The sequence below is a fragment of the Ambystoma mexicanum genome, chromosome 12, assembly GCF_040938575.1.
Source record: "Ambystoma mexicanum isolate Mex_15411 chromosome 12, UKY_AmexF1_1, whole genome shotgun sequence".
NCBI classification, from domain to species: Eukaryota; Metazoa; Chordata; class Amphibia; order Caudata; family Ambystomatidae; genus Ambystoma; species Ambystoma mexicanum.
The window spans coordinates 933,660,664-933,676,043 of NC_090936.1; the positions used below are offsets into that span (position 1 = coordinate 933,660,664).

Genomic DNA, 15,380 nt, shown 5'->3' on the forward strand with positions numbered 1-15,380 from the left:
ATCTTCTCCCCTTGAGCTGGTGGGACCAACTAGTTCGCCAAACTGCAAGCCAGCTTCCCTCCTCTGGTCGAATTTGCTGTGCATAGCTACAGTGAACCAGATAGCCAAGAGGACCGGACCCTGCTTGGGCTTTAAGGAGCGCACCTTTTATTCGTTGCTTTGCTCTGCTGCTGGTTTCTTCCCTGGGCAGTGCAGGACCCTCCAGTCTTCCCACTTCATGTCAGTCCGACAGTCGCTTCAGGAACCGTGAGCCTGTAGTACCTGCCAAGAACGTCCGCCTCAGCGACAACCTTCTTTCCATTTAGGTACTGTTCAAATGCGGTTGTTCGTTCCGTCCGACCGTGGTAAAAGTGTTTGAAATCTTTTGCCAATCCGAGGGCTTGTCCTTCTCTATTCTTTAAAGTAACTTTTAGTCCGACCAACTTCGTTCTGAACTCTTTAACTGCAAATTACTCTGAACTGTGTGATCCTCTGCAAAGACTTTGGTCAATTGACTTTGGACCAGGCCTCTTGATTTGATTTCCTCACTGTAGTTACTTTTTCTAGATTGCCCTGCTTACTTGTTGATGCTGCGCAACCTTTGTCTAACTTTGTCTTTACCTTCCTTTTAAATTATTGGAGTGCCATTTTGCTCACACTTCATTTTGAGCTTAACTTGTGCAGAAACTATTGGGTGTGGTGTAGTGTATTAAGATTTTGATTTTTCAACTGCTTGATAATAGTGAAATGTTCTATAACTGATGTGTAAATAAATGTATATTCTTTCACTCAGAAACCTTGAGTCAGTGTTTGTTTGAACCATAGTAATTGCTGTCCTTTGTGTAACTATTGATACTGCTCACTTTACTCTTGATGAGTCTGGCTGCTCAGCCATCGCTATCACTTTACTGTGTAGTACAGGCTTGTACCAAAGGTGCATTTGTACTGTCACTTGTAGTCTTAATTGTGTGTGGTGTTCCCAAAGGGCACTGCATATGATTCTGCCTAACAATACCTCCTTAGGAAGCTGAGAAAAGGCAACTGTCCTGTCGCGGACGATCGTTCTCCCCTGCAGCCGCTGAGAACCGGAGCGCTGCAAAACTGCTGGACTCGAACCTACTAGCAGCCTTGACTAAACTGGCAAAATTTGGTCCAGACTGTGCCGAGGGTCAGTGAGTACTTGCATCACTTACCATTGGCCCTGTGGCACAACTGATTTTATGCACGAGTAGCCCTTAAAAGGTATTCGAACTTGGCTGGGTTAGCTTCTGCTCCCTAGCTATTCTCACCATTCGAAAACCACTTTGCCACCAAGGGCAGGGCCTACTCGAATAGTGGGAACCAATTCTTCACCGCCTCAAGCCCCTTCTTGACTTGCTGCAGCCCTCCCAAGAAGACACGATTTTGTTTCACCTGCGCGAGTGTGCGTTTTATGCACTACTGTACTGTTGAGGACAAAGCTCCACTCTTTTTAGCGCTGAACTGGACAGTTAAGAACGAACTCCGAAGAATTCCCTGATGCTATAACTGTGTTAAATCCACCCTCCCTTTACAGGTTGTGGCTAAATTTGACCACTATAGTGCAATAAGAAATGTAATGTGTGTGTGTATATATATATATATATATATATATATATATATATATATATATATGGATTTGTGTGAGAACTATTTTCCCATTGCTAAGTTACTTGCGTCTATTGGTCAGTCCGACAATAAATGTATAGATATTTTTCATATACACTTGTCTAAGAGTAACTTGTGGTTTGTTGCTGGGTGTGCACATTGTGGCCTTCCAATCACTCACCCCTCCTGAGACTTACTCTTGACGGCCTGCCAAGCTACCTAGAGTGGTCGGGCTTGTCCAAAGGTTCCCCTGTTTCACTAAACCGAAGGTGGCCTCCTAAACTTCTGCCCACCAGGTTTGAAATCCAGTTTAGAAATCCAGCTTAACAATGTCAATTCTAACCAACACAACAAAACAGAAAAAGTTCTTCTGTGACTGTTCTTATAGGAGTTACATTTTGGACTTTCCTTCAGTCGCTCTGCTTTCATCACTCTCTGAACCTCTACCGAGCTTTTAGCTTCACTGCGTCCTCTTCTCACACTTCTCCTACAATCCTTTCAAGGAAGTTGGTGTGGTGGTCACATTTTTACTGCAGGGGATTACCAAACTATTTTGGGACAGTTAGTAACAATTGCCTAATTTTGGGAGTCTGCAGAAAAATATGATAATTGTCTTCCATAACTTTTAATTCAGATGATTTTCTGGCAAGTGCAGCTGGCAGTGGTGATAAAATTGTAATTTCAGCCGGGAAGTCGATTTTCTTTCCACTTTTCGACCTTGCTGCAGGGGTAAGTAATTGCATTGTTTGTGTTTTTTGTACATTTTGTGTCCATCTTTTGACTAGGAACATTTGTATTAGAGGAATATATATGAATATATCAACACATTTTGCACCTGTCTCTAACCTTTGACCCTATCTGGCGATAGCATAGCACATTGTCACTTGTCATACTTCTGAGATATGGTTGATGGAAATATTACAGCACACTTATATAGTGGAGGAGGAAGGTTGGGAGGGAATCCTCCTCTAGCTCTGTTCATGGAATTTCCTGCAACTCCTTAATTGGAAATCAGTAGCAGGATCATGTCTGCTGGAGGGAGAAGTAACCCTTCACCCCTACTGTGCATCTCCCACCATGGACACATTACTAGTTTCCTCAGGAGTGGGGTCGAGTAGCTGTTTAATAATTTTTGTACATTACTCTGCTGCTTCTGCGTCCCAGTGTTCCTCAGATCCAATTGAGAATAGGATTACCATTCTCTTCCGGACAACCCCACCCAGTCCATTAGCAAAGCAACTATAATTGTCTCCTGCCATGTACTGCTTATGTCCTGCATATATATCACAAATGACATCATGTACAAAGATTCGTATGACAATCCACCATGACCTTCTAGTTGACAAACATATTCATTGCTCATGCGTACTGCATGCAAGTAATGCCTTGCAACCATGCATTAAGTTCAGTACAAATGCACAAAGGGCTTGGCCTGCAGTCCTTCCCTGTGTGTACTGTGTTCCTGAGCGCAGTATACATCAGATTAGTGGCCACAACGTTTGCACTCCAGGCATGTCCTACTGCAGTGGCCTATTGATGCTACCCATCCTCTCTGGATCCACTGGGTATGGGTTTGAGCAATGTCCTGTGCCTACAATCTGCTTTCAATACAAGCAGACTATGGGCTATGGCTATTCCATGTGGGTATTGCATTTGGATCTTCCACACTACTTGTCCATCTGTACCCAGAGGATGGACTGCCATACCCACAAGATATGGATCCCCTATTCAGGCTGTGCCTGGGGTTTAGCCTCTAGTCATGCCCAAGGCCAAGTATTAGTACATAAAATTCCATCTGTGCCTGGCATATTGCAATTCCCTTTCTTGTATTTTATCCCCTCAATGTTCAAATTACACACTGGGTATGGTGTATGACCTGTACATGTGGCCACTGCACAATACTCTGCCATATAATCTTGTTTATACTGCACCTTGTTTCACTGGTAAGCTGCAAGCCTGTAAACAAAGCTGGCACTGCTTGTAGCGGAGATGGCGGACCATTTACGACCCAGACGCCCACATAGCTTACAAACATGCAGTATTACACTAACATAAGATGATTGTTATGGAAAAATCCAATATCTGTGTTATCTGGATTACTGAGACGACGTGCTGTTCATGGAAGCTTTTCAAAGTTGCAAAAGAACTCTCATCTCTGCCTCAGATGATGAAAGACAACGCTCCAGATTCACATGCGCAGTGTGAAGCTATTGATGTCTTTTCTTTTCGGATAAGATTAGTCGTATCCGCAAGTCATCATTGACCAGAATCAGCCATCCTGTTTGACTGACCTGAAGACTAGTCCTCCTACTAAACCGGCCTATGGATGACGTTACTGTCTCCAGGGCTGTGAACCAAATCCTCATTTCCCCTAGACACAGTTCCTCTTCATGTTCTTAAGGCTCTTCCCCCAAAAGCCATCTGTGTTTACAGCAGCCCTTCAACACTTGTTCTTCTCAGGGGCTATTCCAACTTCCCGGAAACATGCGTTGGTTGCCCCTCTTTTAAAAAACGATCTTGTTCCACCTGTAGTGGATAATTATTCCAGCCTATATATTTGCTGCGTTTGGATGCCATCAATTGCTTGCATATGTACCAATCGGGTTTTAGGTTCCTGATGGTTACGGAGTCTCTCATGATCGCTCTTTTGAATGATGTAGCTCTGCTTAAGGACTGTGGAGTGGTCCGAGTGTTGATAGATTCTTCGCAATCTCTCTGCGGCCATTGATATAGTGCATTATGGCATTCCCCTGACCCAGTTGGAGCAGGCAGGCATTACAGGGGTACCTCTGGCCTGGTTTGCCTCATTTCTTGTGTAGTGGACTCATGCCTGTCTCTTTCTAGGATTGTCGCTCTTCTCCCTCCTTTCTTCTATGTGGAGTGCCGCAATGATCAGCTCTTTTTCCACTTTAAGTCTATATTTACACCCAATGGCAGATCTTATCTTGGAGTCTGGGGTTCACTTTTACACTTACGCTGATGACACTCAGCTGGAGCTTTGGTTGGATTCTGACACTAATGAGCCTCCCTCTGCTAATTGGTTGAAGCTCAATGGGGAAAAACCAAACTTCTTGTGTTTGGGCCCCAGTCTGCTACTAACACCTGGAGCTCCCAGTTTTGGCCAGACTCTTTTGGCCGATACCCTATCCCCAGCATGTCTGTGAAAGGTTTAGGGGTGAGGTTTCTTCCTTCCGGTTCTGCACTACTGGTTTTGGGTAACTCAAAGTATTTAAGGAGATTCTTCCTCCCGTTGATTGCCAGATTAAGGTAGTCACTTCAGAGATCATGGGATCTTTGGACTATTAGAACAAAGTATATGGTGGAAGGCACAACGGTGTCAAGATGTGTATATTAAGGTCCTTTCGCTCGAATATGGTTATTCAAATTCAGGTAGTACATACACAATTTCAGGTGCAGCAGGGAGATTCTCAAGGCCACTCGAGATCCCTAAAACATGAAACGCCAGACACACACCAGCTGCTGCCAGCTGATAGCCCTATGCTGCACTCCTGATGGGAAAACAAGTCCCCAAGGTTATTTTAAGTATCTTGTGAGCCCCATCCAACTCCAGCCAGGAGAAGTCTTAAATCACGAGAGACCCCACTATCAATTAAATTACAATCCAACAAGCCTTCACTGTGTTCATAAGCTATTCATATGATGAACGAGGTATATGAAGCATCTGTCTATCTGCTTGTCTACAGAGAAGCACCACAAAGCTGAGACAAAACAGTTTATAGACAGATAAAGTATTTTTATATGTAAGTTAGTCAATTTCACCAAAAAGCGCATTCAAATATTGCACCCACACTATTAACTCATAGCGTGGAAATCATTAGAAACTAAAATAGTTATACATTCACATAATCTCAAACAATGACAATATTCTGAGCTGAATCATAGTCCTCCAAAGGACCCAAATGTTCTCAGAATATTATTCGTGAAGTAGCACATTTAAACATGGAATTATGTGGCCAAGTACAACAAAGTAGCCACTCTAACTCAATTGTCCTTCTGGGCAGTACAATTATTTCTGCTCAGAATCTCCTAAACACAACCATGTGTACCAACGCGTTTCGGATTACGCAACCATCCTTCTTCAGGGCGGGATGTGTTAAAGTTTCAAAGTTGTTCATTAATTCCTACAAAAGGGAAGGATAACCTAATTAGACTTCTATGTCAAACGAGAGATTTCATAGGTAACTCTCAAGGAAAAAGTAAAACTAACCTCATTCCTGTGTATGTAGCAACAACCGGGATCAACCTGTATGGTAAAATGTGCAAGAGTGGATTGTAAAGATTTGTTCTCAAACATGATTCAGCTTTTTTGACTAGTACTGTTAGTTTAGTGTACTCACTCGGGAGGAAGACCAGTGCCTCTCCCCGGGTGAAAACAATGATGGGCTGGGCTTTCCAGTGAGCGGTGGCTGTGGGCAAGAAGAGATCAAATGAGTACTTTAATATGTGATCAAAAGTTTTGTGCTTATAACACTCTTAAGCTAGGTAAAAATGAAGTAATCACAAACTAACTTTCCAGAGGAAAGCTTGTTAAGATAACTCATTTCAAAAAAGTTCTCTGATATTTCATTGTACATCTGACCACCAAAATGTGCATACAATGTAGTGTAGCTCATGTCTGGTTTTACTCACTGCGATCCTCCCCAACTGTTCAACTGAGATACTGTCCATACCCCCAGAGGGATATGGCGCTCGTATGGGTTACCAATTAACAATAACTTAAAGACTCACACAGGCTCTCGTGTGCTCGTGTGCAAATGCAACACGCTCACTAGTTGGAAAATATAAATGTGCCTGAGCATGTTTAGAGTGCAAAAGCCCTCTCTAATGGTATGCTGCCATAGTGTATCGGGTGCCCGTCAACTTATGCACGGGACTGTTGCCGCTCTGGGTGTCTCATTAAGAACACTCACCATAAAAAAATACGAAACTCCTGGTTCAACCGCGCAGCTCGTTGCCAAGACGAACTGCTCGGGAGTATTCTGTTTATATGGTCGTCATGGAGGCGACGCGCATGCGCGTCTCGGCTCCAGACTTCCATCTTGGTGTGGGACCTGGTGACCGCAGTGCAAGACTCGCGGTACACTGTTCCCATACACTTTCGCTCACGGTACAGCTGGTACCTAAGAGAGTATCTGCTAGGTAAGTAACGGTGCCAGTATTTGAAAAAATATATAAATGTGGGCGAAATACACCCTGACCAATTCCATATTTATTATGTGGGGGAGGCAGAAGGGTCATAGGGGACGATAGTGAGTGTCAGAGGAGGGGGGAGAATGGGGGAGGGCGGGCATCTGGGCAAATACCCTATGGTGCCCCCACCTATCGCTGCTAATACAGCTGAGTTAGCAGTGGGTAAATTACTTCACGGCGGGAGAAGGGGCGAACAGCAGTAATATACTGCTCCAAGCCCCAAGCTCCCGCAAGATATTTAGGGTGACCCACGGGAGAACGTGGAGTGACCTGGAGATCCAGTCACTCCCAATACCACTAGGGACACTCATAAGTACAGTACGATGATAAAGACTCACAATAAGATACCTGACATAATAACATATCTAGGGAAAAAGAGAAGAAAAAAAACTCTCCATGCATATGCAATTTATCCTGCGGATTCAAGCCCGCTCACATTCTGATTTGACAGTCTGCTGACTCCCTGTTACCAGGCTCGACATCGAACTCCCGGTGCCTCTGCCGTTCACAATCTGGAAAGCCCCCCCAAATATCACCAATAAACAGTTTTTAAATGAATTTAAATACACCTCAACTCCTTATATCAATCCATAATCATGAATCATGTTTTAGATCTGGCCTCAAGAGTAGTGCCGAAAATGCATAAAGGCCCATCAGTTAGCAAACACATGTCTGTCAATTATTGTAAACAGTCTATACGCAACTTGACACAAATTACTAAAAGCACAACAGAAGACCTTAAAGAAAACACATGAGGTCAAATTCACTGTTCATTCCTCTTGGACTGAAACAGTCCAAAAGATCAATCCAAGCAATCTCCCTCTGGAGTAATCTCTTATGAACATCTCCCCCTCTTGGTCCCACCCTGACTTGTTCTAGGATCATACACTTAAGCTGGGCAATACTGTGTTTTGCTTCTAGGAAGTGCATTGATACTGGGGATCTAAGACTTTTTGTCCGAATGTTGGACTTATGCTCGGTCCAACGTAATTTCACTTTTCTCATAGTAATCCCAACATAATAAAAGCCACAAGGACATTTGAGGGCATAGACCACATTTGAAGAATCACAGGTACATGAATGTTTCAATGTAATAGGTTTCCCTGTGTATGGGTGTGAAATTATCTCTTTGGACTATTGTAATAAAGTCTATCTGGGGCAGCCGAAACAGGTACAGCAGCTGCAAGTATTACAAAATTCAGCAGCTAGGCTAGCCTTAAATGCTCCCACACTGACCCCGTCCCTGGGCCTGCTACGACAACGCCACTGGTTGCCGGTGACGGCCAGAGTGGAATTTAAGTATACAAAGGGAGAGCTGAATGTTAGGCAGAATCCTGTCCAGTTCCATAAGGGAGCTCTACAGAAGATTAAGACTACAGGTATATGCAGTAAATCCCCTTTGGTATCAGTCTGTACCACAAAGAGTTAGTTGGTAGCTGTGGCTAAGCAGTCAGACCTCTCTCAAGAGGGAGATGAGCAGTAGTCAGGGTTCACACAATAGGACTACATACTATGGAGCAAGGAAACAGTGACCAAAGCTTTGTATCAAATATAATATATATATATTTACTTTACACACTCTGATGTTCACACACAAATCACTTTTCTTAAAGTAAGTTAAAACAGTCTGGAAAAGTATACACAACTCCCTATTTAAATTGTAGACAAGTTTGAGCAAGAGTGAAAACTGAGCAAAACGGCACAGTGCAAACCAAGCAGAAATGGCACTCTAACAATTTCTCAAAAGGGAGGGAAAGGACAAGTTATTCAGGGTTAGGCTCTTTAACACACCAGCAACACTTCCCAAGTAAATTGTGAACCAGTTAGGCAAGGCAGTACTTTAGCAAATAAATACTGAGGTGAAAACCAAGCAGAATGGCACTTCACAAGTTTAAAAAGAGGGAAGGAAAAGGTGGTTATAAGAGTTGGGTACACCAACACATTTCTAGGTGAGAAGCAATCTAGAGAAGGCAGTTGCAACAGATTTAGCCATTGTCAATGGTACGAGGCAAAGTGCCCAGGTGCAAAATGTTCTAGTAGCTGCAGTCAAATCTTTAACGATTCGAAAAGGTGGTTGCAGAAGGTGAAAGACAATGTTAGATGATAGGGGCGGCCAACCCAGTAGGTAAGTAAAGAATTTAAAACACCTTTAGCGATACCCAACGAAACGGGAGGCCTGGCAGAACAATGTACCTTTAAAAGTGGAAGAGGCTCCTGCGGTGGGGGTTGTTCCTGGCAGTTCCTGCAGTTCGGGAGATCCAGCAGAGGAGGAAGGTTTGAGTTACTGTACTGCCCAGGGATGAAGACAGCCACGGTGCCGCCAAAACGAATAAAAGGTATGCTCCTTTAAATCGTGGTCCTGGTGGACGGGTGCCTGGCTATCTGGTCTCTGAGTGCAGGGCACTGGCGATTCGACCAAGGCAGGTCCTGGAAGGTGATTGGCGAACTGGTTGGCCCCACCAGCTCAAGGGAAGAAGACTCTTGCAGAGGAAGATCTTCTGAAGTCCTTGGAGAAAAGTGGTGAGGATCTGCAGCAGGGCTTCACCGGTGGGTCAGTCATTGCAGATGTCTTCAGCTTCTCTCCTCTTCGGTTTCTTAGTTCCAGTGGCGACGTCTTGTCCTCCAGTCCTCAGGACCATGCTTTCATGCAGCAAGACCCCCATTCATACAGCCTATCTGTCACTCACACAGTGGGGTGGCTCTCCTGGCGGGAGAACCCCCGAGCAACCCCGAGCCTATCGGGCAGAGTGCGACTTGGGTTGCGTAGGCAACCCGGTCAAGGGTGCCTATTCCCCCTCCCACAAATCCTGTCTACCCCCGACTCAGTGGCGCCGAGAGCAGGGCTTCTGTGCAGAAGCCCACCAAAAGGACGAACAAAGGATCCCTGACCTGGGTTAGGATTACAGAGAAAGACACGAGAAAGAAATATTATTAAAGTTCTGGCAATAAAAACCTACCGGAGTAAAGTTAATATTAAAATAAACCGGCGGTATGTTAGAGGCTGTCAGTAAAAGTGGTAGCCCCGAACAATGGGAAAATCCCATAGCAAAATATTTGTGGTAGAAAATGAACACCAGGGAAAAGCTATTAACCCTTCCCAGTACTTCCATATTAAGATGGGTTGTACTGGTTCTGTTCATAACTATTGACTAGTAAAGTCAATGGAACTGTACATGCCCTGGGAAACAGTAGTCGGTCCCAGGGTATGGAGTCTGTTTGGGGGTCACTACGACACCCCTGTGGTACATCACAGAGGGTGCTGTGTACCACACATGGTAAAAAGATGATTCCTATGAGGGTGAGAAAACCCCATAGACCATAAGCACACAAGATGGCCTAAAACACACACTAGCAATCTGTCCAAGAGTGGGGAAAAAAAGGGTCTCCCTCTTAGCAGGAGAAAAAAATAAACCCCTCAAATCCAGCAAAGCTGTTCGGGGACTCTATAGGTAAGGGAAATTATCCTTTGATGAGAATTCTCCCTAACACTGACCTGCCCACACCGGTTGTTTTACACACTACTAATTTCCGTGCGATTATTTTACTACAGGTGAGGCTCAGAAAGAGTTAGCCTCCAAAGGCAGTAAATGTAGAACCCAAACAATGCTCTGGATATATCAATAAGTCTATATCTCCGGCTGACCCATTTAAAGGTAACGGCACCAATCTGGAGCGGGCGAGCAATAACTCTGGTAGACTACTGTTATGACTTAGTAGCCATTTTAGTTAGAAAATGTTTTGACAAAGGAAACATTTTTTCAAAAGAAGTTGTAAACCAATTAAAATTTCAGGTGGTCACCAACAGATTAAATTGCAGATTTTTACCAACCAATGGTGTGCATACATACAAATTCATACATACATTAAATGAGAAAAACCAAGTGTCGCAAATAATTCCACGTACATAATGAAAAAAGAAAGAAATATTTGTGAACAGAATTCATTCCAAATATACATATCTAAATGTGCAAAATATACAGAATGACCACACACCTAGAACTACAACATTTGTTCTGTGAACCTGCTAAATGGGAAAGACTTATTCTGCCATGGTCATGTGTGGTATAAGAAGACAAGTGAATTGGCCACCCACAGGAGTCTATCCACTTGAGAGCTGGTTTATAAGACAAGTTCTTAGTCGTGTAGCCTGAAAACAAGCTATTTTTAGTGTTGAACCAATTCCAAAGAAGAAGAGAGAGTTTCCTGGTGGACTCAGGGGTCAGTTAATGAGTGCTGTGGGTGTGTAGAGACCAGTCCAGAGTGGAATGTAAAACGTTGTGAGTGACACATCGAGCTCTCCATGACACAGGTGCTACTTATTTGGAAAATAAGTTGGAACACTACCACCCAGCCTGGTGTCTCTGATCGTCTTTGCTGGTGCTTTTAAAAGTGCCTTGCTAGCAGCGTGTTCGACTGGGGGGCTGTTCCTTCTCGGTTCTGGCTCCCACTCTGTGGAATGGGCTGCCTATTTTCCTTAGGGAAATTACGGATTATCTGCCTCTCCGCAAGGCACGTAAAACCCCTCTGTTTTAACACAATTTTCTGCACAGTTGACTTTTCTCCCACCAGGAATGTCTGTTTCCTGCTCAGCGTCGAGACGCCTACGGGTCTAAGTCTTGGTACGATACAATACAATAATGCCAAAGATCTCCTCACTTAAAATAGTCAATTTATCCTCTGTGGTGTCATCTACAGTGTTGATTCTTTTTGTGATGCTATCGAGGATCGAATGTGACATCAGCAGTGCATGGCTGGGGTGTTTAGGTATTGATGTGTTTTTTTTCTTGTAGACCTAAAGTCCCTGCAACAGATTTATTTTTGAGATTTGTTATAATATATGTTGACCATATAACCTGGGTCAGCCCTGTGGCCTAGTGTCCCTCGCAGCGTTGCCCAGATGGAATGGTTGGTGGCAATTCTCCCTAGGCCTTTTTCCCATTATACAGGACTCTCAGACTTGGGTGTGTTTTCTCCGGTATCTAAAACTGCATTGTGAATGTATTTAAATTTATATTGTGAAAGTAGTGCCATTCTGTGGTCTTGCCTTCTCAGCAAAGGATTCATCTAGCAAACTTTCCTACCATTATCCGAGCTCCTGTCGTCTTGTCCTATTGTCTACTATTGTCTCATGTCTGTCTTGTCTGCTTCCGCCCCTCCCTCTGTCCTTCCCTAGTGTTCTCCCCGCCCCCCCCTTCTTCTTCTCTCTTCTCCCCCACCTACTCTATGGTGGTCTCTGTTTCTCCCATCTTTTCTAACGACTTCTCTATTGACTTTCCTGCTCGCCTCACTAAATCTGGTAGGAAGTTTAAAAAGGACATCCTGGTCTCCAACCCAGGCCTCCCTATCGCTGACACCTATACTAGCGCCTCCTCCAGGCCAAACCCACACCGACATCCTTTTTGTCGTTCCCTCCCCAAACCTATAGACTATTCATATGGTCTCTGTGCTTTCTCCTTTCTCTTCTTCTCCCATTAATGGTGGCACCCGGTGGGAGGCCCTCCTGGCCCCCTTCCACTGCTCTAAGGTCATCATTAATGGGTCCAAGGCCCTCCGGCCAACCTTCTTCTCTTTGATAGACGCTTCCCTCACCTCATCAATTTCCTTTTCTCTCCTGCTGTCCCCTCATGTCCCTCCCCACCCCCAATAGCTTCCTTGGCTACCTTGCCCTCTCCTCCTTCCTCTTCTGTTCCCCCCTCAGGCTTCTTTTACACCACCGCAGGGCGTACCTCTGATTTGTACCCCTTCCCAGAAGTCTTTCAAGAAAGGCAACCTTCTTCATATTGCCACTCTCAATTCTCGTTCTGCTGTTACAGTCCTCTGACATCTGCCGTCTCCTGGAAGAACTTGACCTTGATGTCTTTGGTCTCACCGACACATGGTTCATGGCGAGCTCTGTCACGAGCTTTGACACACTCCTCCCTGATGGCTACAAGATCCTCTCTGCGCCCAGTTCAACCGACCTGGAGGGGGTGTAGCCCTGATCTTCCCTGAGTGAATCCCTGCCTCTGTCATTCCTACGCAGGCCTACTCCTCTTTCGCATGCCTCATCTGCAGGCTCTCTCTCTCTCTCTCTCTCTCCCTCTCCTAGCCATTCCCTTACTGTGGCTAACATCTATCGGCCACCTGGTCAGATCTGCTCCTTCCTCCTCTTCCCTCCTGGTCTCGACCACTCAACTCCTCCTTCTTGGACACTTTAACATCCCCCTGGATGCTTACTGTCCTTCCTCTGGACTCTTTCGTGAGTTCTGCAACTCACTCTGAAGGGCACACTCTGGATGGTCTGATCTCTTCAGACGTTCCTTTTTCTATCCCTCACCATTCCTCTCTCCTGGAGTGACCACTTCCTCCTTTCCTCCCAGCTCACCCTCTCTACCACTCGGGCCAAGCCACCTCCAGCACTGCCATCCACCTTCTCCGTTATCCGACCCATGAAGCGTGTCAGTTGAGGCTTTCGCTGCCACTTTCTCACCCCCCCTACCCCTTTGGCTGACTCACACCCTGACACAGCCCTTCCCATGCCGCACTCTGCTATATCTGATACTCTGGATGTTCTTGCCCCTGTCATGAGGATCCGCTTGAAGCCCAAAGCCAAGTGCAACTCCTGGTACGACACAGACCTCGTCGCCCTCAAACACAAGTGCAGGGTGGCTGAGAGGAAATGGCATGCTTCTGGTACATCCTCTGACAAACTGGCCTGCCACCTGCTCCAAATGCAATACCGGCTCTCTGTCCACACCAAGAAGAGATCTCACATCCAAGCCTGTTTCTCTGCGGCATCTAACAACTCGGCTGAACTCTTTAAAATCTGCAAGGAACTGGCCAATCCTGCTGCAGTCTCTACCTCTCCTGTCCTCTCCCAGGCCCTCTGCAGGGCTCTGGCTTCTCATTTCATCTCTGAAACTCAGGACATCCTGTCCTCTTCCTCTCCCCCTCCTCCCTCTACTCCCTCTACTCCCTGCTCTTCCTCTGGTCCTTCAGCCACCTCTCCTCCCTCCTTCTCTGCCTTTCCCCTGTTCTCCCCAGACAAGTTTTCTAGTCGAGTCTGATCTATGAAAATCTCATCGAAACCGGTTCATCCCTGTTCCTCCAAAACCATCAAGGACCACATTGACACCCTGGCTCCTGCTCTGCCCAACTTCTGCAACCACTCCTTTGCCACTGGAATCTTCCCTTCCCCCTGAAACACTCCCTTTTGCACCCTCTTCTTAATAAACCCTCTGCTGACCTGCCCTGCCCTGCCAACTATCGCCCAATCTCCATCACTCCTTTCCTGGGCAAACTCCTGGAAAAGCTGGCCATCTCCCTGCTTAATCTTCACACTGAATCTGTTGGTTGTCTTCATGACCATTAGTTTGGCTTCAGAACTGCCAGAAGCACGGAAACTGCTCTCCTGAACATCCGTGAAGACCTGCTCTCCAACCTTGATTCCAACACCCCCTGTGTCCTCATCTTACTTGATCTCTCTTCTGCCTTTGACAAGGTCAACCATGCCATCCTGCTCAACCGTCTCCGTGATAACATGGGTATCACCGCTCATGCCCTTGCGTGGCTGACTTCTTTCTTGTCTGACCGACCCTCCCAGGTCCAACTTTGGTCCTTCCTCCCCTCTATCTCTACCTGTGGTGTTCCCCAGGGGTCTAACCTCTCTCTCTGGCTGTTCAACCAATACCTGGCACTTCTTGCCCACCGCATTGCCGCTCTCTGCCCCAACTTTCAGTGCTATGCGGACGACACTCAGCTCATTTTCAGGCTCCCTTCAGCCACCTCTTCTCCTTCTCTCATCTCTGACTTCCTGTCTGCTATTCAGGAGTGGTTTGCTGCCAATGATCTCTGCCTTAATGCCAGTAAGAGTAAGATTCTCTTCATCGGCACATCCGCTGCCTCCTTTCCTGTCACTCTCTGGCTGGCCTCTTGGGCATCTTCCTGCTCCCACCTGTGAAGCTGAAATCCTTGGGGTAATCTTCGACTCCACACTCTCCCCTTACATCTCAGACGTCTCTAAGAAGTAACACTTCCCGCTGCACCTCCTCAGAGGTATTCTTCCTTTCCTCTCCTTCCCCCAGAAGCTCATTGTCTCCAAAGCTCTGGTTCTTTCTAGGCTGGACTACTGCAACAGTCTTTCTAAATCTGCCTGCTTCTACTCTCTGCCCTTTGCAAGTCATCCGGAACAGGGCTGCGAGACTTGTCCTTGGCCTCAAGCTCAGGGATGGTATCTCTCCAGGACTGAAATCTCTGCACTGGCAGGATTAAGTTCAAAACCCTCTGGATTGTCCACAAGGCCTCCTGGGGCCTCAATACCTTCAACTTTCTATTCCTAAATATCTTCTTTCTCTGCTCTTCGCTCGTCCGCCTCCAACTCGCTCAGGGTCATTCGCTTATCCAAGCAACGAGTTGGCGGTAGATCTTTCTCTGGCTGGAACCTCCCTCTGTAACAGCCTCCCTGCCTCCCTGAAACTTGAAGAGAACCATCTCCGGTTCAAGAATCACCTCAAAACCTTCCTCTTTGCTTCTGCTTTCTCTCCTTCTCTCCCCTGCTGAACTCCTGGTTGAAACTGCACTGGTCA

At 45.8% G+C, this 15,380-nt stretch overlaps 1 protein-coding gene across 2 annotated transcripts in view; it reads left to right on the forward strand.

The window, feature by feature from the left end:
* Positions 1 to 15,380, forward strand: part of LOC138514123 (protein NEDD1-like) — a 1,022,049-nt gene that overhangs the window by 233,921 nt on the left and 772,748 nt on the right. For both annotated transcript variants that reach the window (XM_069629422.1, XM_069629421.1), the window contains exon 3: positions 2,240 to 2,334. In XM_069629422.1, coding sequence (XP_069485523.1) covers positions 2,240 to 2,334 — 95 coding nt within the window. The remainder of the gene's footprint in view (positions 1 to 2,239; positions 2,335 to 15,380) is intronic.